The following is a 12,212-nucleotide window of genomic DNA, read 5'->3' as shown; positions in this document are numbered from 1 at the left end:
GAAAGAGAAATCCATTTCCAGCTTCAGCATCTTTTTGCAGCATTCTGCTTTATGAACAAAGTTCACTGCAGTTGCTGTATCTGAAGCAGATATCCCTTTGATCCCCTACCCAGCAAACAATGCAAAGCAGTCTATCCACTCCATGCCTGCCAGAATTTGTATCCTGGCATATAAACAGAACATGCACAATAACCTTACTTTATATTAATGCTTCAGCTCTGCAGCTAAATTAACCCCAAATTAAGGACTAGAATGCATTTGGCAGCTAGATTTGGATTCCCGTGGCATCCAAACTGTCCTCAAAGAATTATCTTCCTTTTGGTGAAGAACATAACATTCTTCTTTGGTGAAGAAATTACTCTTAAACACAATTTCACATCAGTAAAATTAACATTCAGGTGATCAGCAAAACTGACTATGCAACTTGTAACTTAATGATTTAATGTTTCACATCTTATATGGTAGTGACTTTGTGACTGACTCAGCAGTAGCTATCATCTGTTAAATCTGTCCTCAAACTGTGAGTTATTATGCAAAACACATAAAACATTGTAATACGTATTTTAAAAGTTCTGCATTGATCATAGTAATATAAACTAAGCATAAGTTTCTCATTCAAAAAATGTTTGGCAAAACTGATTACATTATGATTCAAAAGCCAAAAATTGCTTCAAGCACCCTATTATGTAATACAAACTGGCAGCCAAATTGGCCAAAGTATTATAAACTCTGATTTATAGTAGAAAGGAGACACTCAAATCTGGGAATTTCCGAAACAGATCACAGGCGACATCTGAAAAAGCATCTTGAGCCTCAAGAGCAAAAATGGATACTTGCTCAGAAGAGGGGAAAGAATGCCAGCCGCATTAAGCTCAGAGGAAACACTGAAAAAATTAAAAAGAAACCCACAACAGAAACAATATCTAAAGTCTAGAATATTCTCTGCAGACAGCTGATAAACCTAGACTAAAGAACCCATCAGATTCAGCTTTAGAGCAACAAGTATATCTTCAGAATTAAAAAATTTCTCCCAGTTGTACTTCCGAGTGCTCTTGCCATATCACATGATTCGTACAAAGCTCAGAAATATCCCTGAGCCCCACCTGAGTACTGCATGCAGAATGAAGTACTTATCTAGTTATGTTTCTCACATTGTAATGCTGAAATTGTCAAAAGAAAATACCCAACACATCTCCAAAGCAGATTCATGTTTTGTACTTTTCATTGTTGAAATGTAAGAACCAAAACCAAACATTTCAAATCTACACTAAAAGATCATTTTTGCTTGATGCATGCCTCATGCATGAATAGGATATGGCCACTATTTATGATCAAACAGCATGCCCAGAAGTAAAATCTGATTTCTGAGAGAATCCACAATACATAAAGGCCCACAATCTTCTGAAAAAACTGTTTTTCAGACAATGAAGTACTGAAATTAAAACTACAGACATTAAAGCTGTTAACATGGCACTGTTCATTATTTGACCAGTATTGTTTTATTGCTTCTTTGTAGTTCCCTATCAGCATGAATAAACTTTGTTTTCATCTTAGATTTAGATTTGAAGTTTCTTCTAACAAGGAAGAGCACCTGATTTTACAGCACGTAGCACAATGGGAACATAACTAATAATTCATCAAATCAGTCATGTGAAAAAAATAGTCTGACAGAAAAGATTTCCACAACCTTTATCTAAAGGGAAAAAAAAAAACCCTTTGTGACTGTGCAATACGACTTTTAAAATCATGTCCAAAAATTGGTTCTATAAGCAGGGTATTTGCAAAGCCCCAGAAGTTACCGCTTTTCAGATGTTTATTGGAGTATGGCCAAGACTGAGGCTCTGCAGAGGTAGTTCTTAAAGAAAACATTTTTGGTTCTTATTAATGTTAAAGCAAAAGTCTTGGGAAACTTACAAAAACAGTTCCTTTTAATAGCATTAATCCAAGTAATTTTGGTTTAAAGCTACCAAATGTGCCTAGTACTTTCTGACAGGACCTACAGAATAGAGCTACATACATGGGTGGAATCATGACACACAAATAATTTCTACACATGTAACACAGCTTTGCCTTATCCTTGCCTTCGCCTTTAACACCGAGGTGTAGTTTGAAGGTACTAGTTTTTTGTCACGGTCTTTTTATTTTTTCCTTAGGTCCCAAATCCAAGGAGAAATTAACAGAGTAACCTGATAGTATGCTACAAAATGGAGCCTGGACAATATCAAATTGTTCTCAGGCTTTTTCATTCTTAAAAAGAAATTAAATTTATGGCTCCAGAACTGGATTTCTGCTAACACCTAAAGCTTCAACAACAGAGCTCCTCAGAATTCTTTGAAATTAAGGTCTGTGAATGCTAATAGTCCTTGCAATAAATTCCATAGTGAAAAAAAAAAAAAAAGTAAGAACATATATACACCTGGGCGTAAGTTATATAATATTCCACCTAGTCCTCACCAGCATGCCTCAATGTCAGCATAAAAGAACTTCTTGAGTTTGGTACCAGACAGAGCTATAGTTCCAGTTGTATCTTTACAAAAAGATACAGAAGGGGTATTTAAATAATATATTTTTAAAAACCCAAAATTAGTACGAGACTTGCAACATAGTGAAATTCCCAAACTTTTCACCAGTCAATTCTATTTTTAATATTATTTTATATTTATACTTCTATGTATTTCATTTATACTTCAACATACTCAAACCACAAGAATGTACATTTCACCAAGAACATTCATATAAAATGTATGAGATACTTATAACACACTAAATGAACAGTGTCAGGGAGAACAAGTACTTTAAGCTAATATTTTACCATCAGTTTTTGCCAAGAGGAGGTTACAAATATATTTGGCACGCTCTTTTCCTTGAAATGGGACATTAACATACACTGTACTTGTGGTTTTTAGACTATATTTATGTCTTATACTGTTATTACCAAGTAGTACTAAATTTGAATGCACTTTTCTGCTCAATTTCGAAATGCTTTAGTTAAAATAATCTTCTACTGTGAGAGTAAAGACTGTCAGCTCTGTCCTACTGCTTAGTTATGACAGAGGAGAGGAAAATACCATTCGTATCCTGCTAGCTAATCATGTAAATGAAACTCATGCCAGAAAAGTCTGAATGTGACTTCATGTTTGGAGAATTTTATTTATTTATTTATTTCAAAGCGGCATGTTTACTAAGTTACGTTTTAGAAGTAAATGTGCCATTCATCAGTTTATTGTAACAAGATAAGTCTGACAAAGATATTAGAATTGCGTAATGAATCAAAGCACACTTTTTATTTTCCTGATTTTTCACAGTTTAGAACATCAGTAGAATCCCTTTCTATTTTGCTCCTTTTCAGGCTAACAGCCCCAACTTTTTCTCCTCTTTTTTTATCTAGATTCTTGGCATTATCTATAATTAGTCATAAACATTCTAACCATCCAAACTGACCAAAATTCAGCTGTAGCTTTTTAAGACAATAATGATTAAAACCAGACATTCTAAGGACTACTTACTGCGCATAATAAATTTCAATCCCTTTTTTAAGTGTACCAAAGTGTCTTATAAAGTGCACCACATTAACTAGACAGTAGAAAGGACCTTGCTAGAATAACTGTGTTATTAATTTATGAATGTGTTTCTCTGAAAGTTTGCTGCGCGTGAGACATACACTCTTTCTGAAGGAGTTCCGTATTCCAATTCTCTGGAATAAGTAAATGAACTTAGTGGATTGTATGGAAATCACACTCTAAAAAATGCTTCCTGTATCTTTTTTTAAATTTACATATATATAAGTATATATATGTAAATGTGAATAAATATATAGCTTTTTTCTTCAAAAAAGACAATAGATTTATACTTTTTTCAATGCACACTATGTAGCTACTCAATTATCAGTGCAGTGCAAAGGATCAGTGCTTCCAGAAACAGGGTTTAATGAAAATGAGATACCCCTCCACTCAGAAATACTGGCAGCAACTACACAGGCTCTCCACAAAGGGGTCAACTGTTTTAACTTTCTTCTCTTTTTCATTAACTTTATATAAGCAGAGTACATATGGAAAGTGTATTCAATTCATTTCAATTACAACTATGAAAGTCAACCTGTCTCTTTGAGAGGTTCATAATCTATTTGCTGATATGCTATTAACAATTTCATCTGCAAACTCACCTGTAGCTTTCTAAAGGAAGAAAATATTCAAGTTGTTGGAAAAAGCATGAAAAGACCCAAGACATAATTTCCTAGGTTCACATTCCATTTGCCACAAAAAATACAATGGGATACAAAAGCCTTTTAAACAAGCTATCTTACAAGACTTTTGTGCATTCTATTAGGAGCTTAACATAGGCACAATCTTAGGTGAAAAACGCAGTCTTTGTGCCTACCATTCACAAGGCTGGAGTGACCGAAAAGCTTGGAGAGAGGCATCCATTCCAGCAAAATCCCAAAATTTAACATCATAGTCATATCCACCAGTTATCAAACGGGCACCTGAAGGATCCAACCCCAAAGCAGAAACCTGTATGAAAAAAAAAATTTAAAAATTAAGATCATTCAAGCTTTTTATTATTTTTTTCTACAGTTCTTCAGATGTCACCAAAATATAAAATACTACTAAAGTAAAAAAAAATAATTCAGTGTGCTAGCTTCTTCCTAAAATATATCAGTTATATTTAGTTTTTGAATTTTCACTACCTTGTATAATGTGTGAGTTCTTTGGAAGGGGTAGGGAGAATGGAAATGGAAATTACATAATCTGAATAAACCACTGAAGACAGATGAGAAAAGTTAGTTTACAATGTTTGCTTTCTAATCATCTCATAGAAATGAAATGTATTCAAATTCTGCTACGAAGAAAATTGTACTCTAGACTTTTCTCAAAAGTACCAATAATATTTCTAGCAAGATACTGAAATGGCATTTAACAACCATCGGTTTAAGGTTTTGCGCTAGCTTATTCAAGACAGTTCATGTGTGTAGATGCATTGTTTGGTTAAACTTCTCTTCCAAAAAAAAGAAAAGAAAAAATAAAGTATGAGTGTGATTTAAAAAAAAAAAAAAATCACAAATTTTAAAGAGATACTATTTTAACTAAAAAAGCTCAAAAAAACTTACCAAAACCCATTTGTTTTATATAGAAAACTAGCAGCTTAAAGCTACTCAGAACCTTGAGGAAAGAATGCTTAATACCCATTACTCTCATTTGTTATCCTCAAATCAAAGGTTGATTAAAATGTGATTTTTAGTGAAAATCCTATTTTAGTTCTCTACTTGAGACAACAACTTTATTATAGTAGTGTTCAAATCACCATATGGGGAAGTGAGAGTAACAGAAAGCATCTCATTAATTAAACATCCTTTCATTTACCTTCAAAATGATGTCTTATCTTTTCTCATTTGTGAAAATATTATCTGCTACCATGATTTCACGTATTAACCCAAGATTAGCTAGACAATGTGGTAAATTAGTTTGTAAATCAAGTAAAGACATTAACTCTCCAAAATTAAGTCATCTACATGAGATAGTGTTGAAAACGGATGTCAAAAACTGTAATACTAAAGTATTTCTAGAATTACTCAAAATTACACCCAACCTGAAATGTTAAAATGACTGCAAAACTTCGCATGGGAAGATAAAACTCATACGGAATTCATGCTTAAGTTTTAACCCCTAGAACAGAATTTAACTTCTATTAGGCATTTCAAATTAGGCAGACCATGGGTAAAACCTAGACTCTAACCAGAGGATGACTTTTAACCACTGGACAAAAACCGGGGTCATCCCAAAAACATAAGATAGATAATAATCAGATTCAGAAACCCTTACACAACAAGGAAGACAGTCTTCAACACAAGAAAATAAAGTGATAATAATAATTTTTTAAAACGTAGTTCTAGGAAATGCCTGGAAAGGGATCAGAAGAGATGAGCCAGAAAATTCTGAAGGGAAAAAAATAACCTTATACTCCACCAAGAAAATTGTGGAGGAATTATAGAAAATTGAGGGTGGGGAGGGGTGGAGGGGGGGGGTGGAACAACCAAACAGAAAAACTGTATACACAATAACAGAAGGAAAAAACCTTAATTTCTGAGTGAAAGGTAACACCTGAGAATAGTGTCATGGCTATAGGCTAGCAACACTGAACTTCAGGCAGGGGGGGAGGGGGGGAATCAGGCCAACTACTTTCAGATGCTTAAACCTGTACTAAAAACTCCAGATATTAATGTATAAAAAATACAGTAATTTGCATATAAGGATGCTCGTCTGTATGTATCTTCTTTACATGTATACCTGAAAAGTACTGACAGTCACTATGATTTAATGCAGACACATAGAAGTTCCACCAAAAAAACACTTGTCTTAAAGATATATCAGTATACTACTGTACTTTTTTTTTAAAGCTTTAGTATATACACTGTGTTATGAAGACTTTTAAAACTTATGTAAACTGTTGAACAGTTCCCACGCAAAACACTGTTTAAAAAATGGAATTTAGCATGAGATATTCCCTTTTCCATGTCCCATTGAAAAAGTAACCTACAGAAATAAATGTTTCAATAAAAACAACAGTTATTAATGGAATTTATTCTTTAAGTTTAAGATGGACAATTTGTTTTTGCTAAAATTATGGTTTCTTTATATGAAAGAGTATGGGCTTCTTTTGAGTTTTCTTCTTCCAGTTTCATATAGAAAAGGTTCACTTAGGTATTCCTTATTTTACCAAAGACTCATTTCTAGTCATCTTCTCCTTAAGCACGCAGCTCCTCATGCTGGTACCTCACTGTATTTCAGACATACAGTGCCATCATAAAGGTAACAGTTCGAAAAAAGTACTTTCAAGAAAACCAAGGTGTTGCAGAAATGATGCTGCTGTTCACCAGATGGCTGACTCCTCCTTAATCTAATTGTCCTGCTTTATTTTAGAAGCATTCACTTGCAGAAATCTTTTAGAAAACATCTAAAACCTTATTCTTCTAAAGAATGCAAAGGTTCATCAGATGTCCTAATCCAGTGCCCCCAAAAAATCCAATTTACAGAGTTACTAATAGAGTTAACATTTTTCTTTTTACTTCCCTGAATCAAATGTTTAAAGGTACTGCTTTGTGCTATCCCTAAGAATGAACTAAATTCCACTTAGTGATTATGTCACTGTGACATATTTGATTTTCAAGTGAAATAGATGCAACCTCTTATGTGTTTCCAAAAAAAAATGTCCCTTTTACCTTTTAAATGCAAATTTTGAACCCCATTTACTTCATTCATGATTTCTAACATGCAGGAAAACAGCATCACCAGATTAATCATGCACTCAATTAATAGACTCAAGTGTTCTATTCTACAGTAACTACTATAGGAAGGAGCAGCTGTGGCATGAGACATTAGAAAGCACACTGTTCAGAATACCTCTGACTATGTATTCTTTCTCATACCCATCTATGTATCAAAAGTGTCGGGAGAAAAAAAAATATATATCTCTGAAGTTTCATTGGGAACAGTAACTTCTATTACACTGTACAAGCAAGGCAACTGGGAAATTAATCAGATTTCTGGAAAGACTCTCCAGCTTGGGAAATCTTTTCTGAGACTTTTCAGCTGCACAGGAATAGAGTCATCATCAAACCCACGTTCATTAGATTGAAGAGGTACAGATGGGACACATAAGTTTAGCTGAAATACAGTACATTGTGTGAACATAATGAGAAGACTGTATTTTAAAATGTTGGAGTGAAACACCAATATCAAGATATGAAGTTGCTCCTATCCTTATATGTGTGTAATGACATGGGTAAGTAGTTTCAGTATTATAAAACAAGCAAATAAAACAAAAAGGTAGTCCTTCTACAGAAGTGCTGTTTTGTTCAACGATATGTTTCATTCACTGCATCCACTCTAATCCAACTGCACTATATATACCCACATTATAATTCACCTCTGCTCTAGGTGCTGACAGTTGCATTCTCATGCAGTCAAAATACCTCAGAAGTCTTCCAAAACTGTAACCTCCACTTTACAAAGCCCTTCAGTTAGAAATAACATGACCTTATTCTTTAAGAAGCCATCAAAAGATTTACTGGTTTAATATAGTGAAAAATAATTCAAAAAAATTTATATAATAAAGTTTGTTAGGAAATTTATTCAAGAAACATAACACAGAAGCAATTACTGTCACATGTAAAATGGGAAACTGGTTTGCACTAGTACACTAGTATGCAAATCTTAATATGCATAGAAATTAGTATGCACAGAAGTTACATGCACTGTGTACATAAAAATCCACTCTAATTTTGTTTAGTGTAAATGCATCTTTTACAGGTCTTAAAAGAGAATATTTTTCTATTTTCATTTATAACACATTTGTTACTTTCCTTTCCTCCCTCTATGTCTGTATGTCTAGCATTATGATAAAACAAATGGGTAAGCCTTATCACCTCTCCACACTCCAAGATAGACCACAAAGTTTCATGCCAGATTAATGAATAGACACTTCCGAAAGTAGCTATTTCTGAAAGCTTATAAAAAAAATTTATGATCTTTACTGTTATATTTAAACACCCAGAAAATACCTTTAAAATGTCTAATATTAAGAAATTAGTTATTAAAAATTCAAACCTTAAACTCATAAATTATTGATGTTTAATGTTTTAATTTGAGGTATATGTTAATTTAGTAACTTTAATATTTAAAATAATTATTTAATATTGTTGAATGTTAAATTATTAAGTGTATGATTATATTAATTACATAAACAGAAAATGAATCCACAAGTCGTCTTAAAAATCCAACAAAGGAAAATTACACATTTCATTAGATTGTTTAAAACCTCATGAAAAAGCACTTTTCTCAAATAATTTTTTTCCCCTCTCCAAAGAAATTCTCAGGAATGCCATGAGTGAGAATTCTATCAACTAGCTGACAGTGCTTTCACAGGGATATAATAACTATAAAAGAAATTCTAGTATTACATTCTCATTGAAGCCTAAGTCATGGCCCAAACTGAAGAGGATAAACAGCAGCAGCATCTTTCTTAATGACAAAAGAAGAATATGGGAGAAGGATTTGGGAATAGATTCAGGGCTATTCATGGCCAGAAAATAAATTCCATTCTATAAAAATAGATCTTCGCTCAATCAGCACATAAAAGCAGTTGAATTTGTGTTGGAAAAAGAGATTACCGAGAGACAAAATATTGAGAACAAAGAAATGATAGTTCCAAGTCAGACACTGGTTCTTTAAAAGAAAGTGAAGGAGCAATATTGGAGGTGAAACCTAGAAAAGATGCAGAGACAAGGAAGAACAAGGGTTCAAGGAATTGAGAATGGTATATAAAAGGCACTTAAAGATTCAAGAAGAACGAAGGAGACCTGTATTCAGCTACAAAGAATATTCTCTTTGTAGAATTATTCAGCAGTAGTATTCAGCAATAACATTCTCTTTGAAATCCATGACCAGTGAAAGAAAGGTCTAGATTAGACATGTCTAGATTAAGAAGGTCTAAACTAGAAGAGGAACTCTAAGAATTGCAGAGAGTGTATTTGACAAAAAGGAAGAAGAAAATGAGACTACAAGTGAGTGAAATGGAGCCATGTTTGCATTATTACAAGAAAGCAAAGGGGCAGTCCTAAAACACACTTTCAATTGCAGTAAGAAAAGAGCTAGACCAAAATAGTAAATTAAGAAAAAGGATTAGCTCTTTGAACCTCAGCTGACAATAAGTATTTGTTAACTTATTTCATACGCTGTCTCAGTTGTACAAAAACAAGAAATGTTCAAAATGTGTTACCACTTACTGTTTTTGTCCCATGTTGGAGTGTAATTTCATGAGAATCTGGAATTTTCTTGACAGGGTTCTGGAAAAAAAGAAAATCCACTGCTGTGAAAACAGTGCTATGTCAAAAAAAAAAACCCCAACCAAACAAAAAATCCAGTACTGCAATATATATAAAAATAAGAAAGGTTTCCCTCACACCAGCCATAACCTGAGGGTGGAAATCAGGTGGAAAAAGCAGGTGGAAATCAGAAACAAGAGACTGACTCCAGATTTTTATTTTCATGGATATAGCCCTAAAAATACGAGAAATAACTGTTAAAAAAATAGAAGACTACCTTAATAAAGAACAAACCCAGGAGAAGATTCCCTGTTTTTCCTCTTTAGAAAACATGAAAATTCTCTTTGGTTCTTAGTCACCAGTATCTAACAATCTTGAACTGTGATTTAGTCAATCCATCATTATTACACAATGTCTTTTCAAATAAAAGGACCTATGAAGTTAAGGAAATTATAGAAAAAAATACAGAAATTAATTACAGGGCCTAAGTTATCTATGTGGTTTTATTAAGATCATGGACTGGCTTCCCACTTCCACCTGTGCCATTATCCCCAGCTCTCATGGGTCTTCACAACTGCCACTTTGATGGCAGCCATAACACAGTCAACGTAATTCAGGGAACATCATTTAATAGCAACATACAGATCAAAACCAATTACAGTTTAAAGCATCTAACACATCACACTACCATCTGTAACACAAATACAAAAATAGTTAATTTACAGAAAGAAATGTAGTGAAAGTACTCAAGTGATTGCAAGGTTCTACAAAGGTCATTTGAATTATTATTCTCAAAATGCGCATTTGCCTGGTACCACTTAAGTTTCCTAAAACAAACACAATCTATCATTTTGATGCCGGACATCTTTGTTATAATTTTCTGTTGCCAAAGTCTGATTTTAAAATAATTTTTAAGCATACTTTATATTATACATCGTATCTCTTTCCTTATCCATCTTGCCAATTCCTTTCCTTTTTTTCATGCTTGCTACAGAAAGTCTCTATAACACAAGGCTGACATCCTTTATACTCATTTTATCCTGCAGTTCTATCAGCTTTATTTCTCTGATAAAACCAAAACTTTCATTATCTTTGGTTTAGTCAAACCTACCCTTCTTCTAACTTTACTTCTTGCCACTAACAACAGCTTCAATTCCCAGAAAAACTGTAATTTCTTTCCCTTTTCACACATATATATACAGAGATAAGCCAGCAGAATACTCATGCCCACTGTTTTTACATTCACAGCATATGCACATCTTTGACAGTCACAGGTGTCTGAAGGGCAACTTGAGTATTAGCACGGAAATCATATATGCACCTAAGCAAAAAAATATTTATGGGACTGTGGTCCGTGCTAAGTCTGAAAAGGTAACAGTAAAGGTTTACAAATAGCTACACATGACATTGTGAAAGCTATAGCTCACAGGGCATTAAGACACTTCCACAGACTCAGTGGTTTACAAGTTGAGAAGCAGGTGTAACTCAAAATTCCCAAGTGAAGCTGTAATTATGAAAATTAGTTTATTGACACTATAAAGCACCCAGACAAAGGTATAATTACAATACAAATTAAGTTTTCCATGCCTCATCATTCCCTGCACTATAAATTGGTATTTGCTCTTCTTGGGATGCAAAAAACTGCTTAACAGCCACTGTCTGTATTCGCCACCTAAGCACATTCCATAAAAACTGAAGTGTGAAAAGGAAACACCAGTTTCCAAGATTCATACTGCCAACACTCACAACAAAAGGTGTACTACTTCTGTGAAACAAAGGCTTTCACAGAAACCATCTGTTGCTGGAAGGAGAAACAGCATTTTGGCCATTCTCATCTTAATCACTGCAAGGTTGCTTATTTTGTATTCCAATCCACTTATTGCAATATTGCAAGGTTGCTCATTTCATATACCTTACCACAAAGGTAGATATGGTATGTCTATATTGTGTCAGCACTGAATTTAATTTTGAGAGGGTATCTTAACTACTTTAAGAGTTCTTTCAATAATTCAAACAAAAAATGAAATTATTAATACAAAAATGTGCTAGAACAAACATTTAATTTTAATTGCTAGCTCCTCCAGGTGACAATAATCAAATCCCTCTTTTAGTGAGAAGAGTGAGCCACTCACATAAAAACATTTTTGCTTGACAGTGCACTCATGTTGAACACTGTTCTGGCTACTTATCTTTAAGGCAGAAGAACAGATAGGAATACATTCTGCCACCTGATAAATCAAACAGCCTGAGCCTGAAAGTCAGACATTTGGCGAGTGCTAGTGGTGCTACAAGCTGCAGTGTCCAAGGGATGCCTGCCAATTAAAGTAACTGTTTCGACTATTCAAAACAAAAAACTAAGATAACAATGTCCAGGAACATATCTTGGCATAAC

General features: G+C 33.8%; 1 protein-coding gene across 1 annotated transcript in view; it reads right to left on the bottom strand.

Annotated features, from left to right (window-relative positions):
• WDR70 (WD repeat domain 70) overlaps positions 1-12,212 on the bottom strand; it is a 153,741-nt gene that overhangs the window by 105,056 nt on the left and 36,473 nt on the right. The window contains exons 6-7 of the mRNA XM_075726466.1: positions 9,782-9,841; positions 4,378-4,511 (exon numbers count right to left, since the gene is read on the bottom strand). Of these exons, the coding sequence (XP_075582581.1) occupies positions 4,378-4,511; positions 9,782-9,841 (194 nt within the window). The remainder of the gene's footprint in view (positions 1-4,377; positions 4,512-9,781; positions 9,842-12,212) is intronic.

The sequence above is a fragment of the Pelecanus crispus genome, chromosome Z, assembly GCF_030463565.1.
Source record: "Pelecanus crispus isolate bPelCri1 chromosome Z, bPelCri1.pri, whole genome shotgun sequence".
NCBI classification, from domain to species: Eukaryota; Metazoa; Chordata; class Aves; order Pelecaniformes; family Pelecanidae; genus Pelecanus; species Pelecanus crispus.
This window is presented reverse-complemented; position numbering and strand designations above follow the sequence as displayed.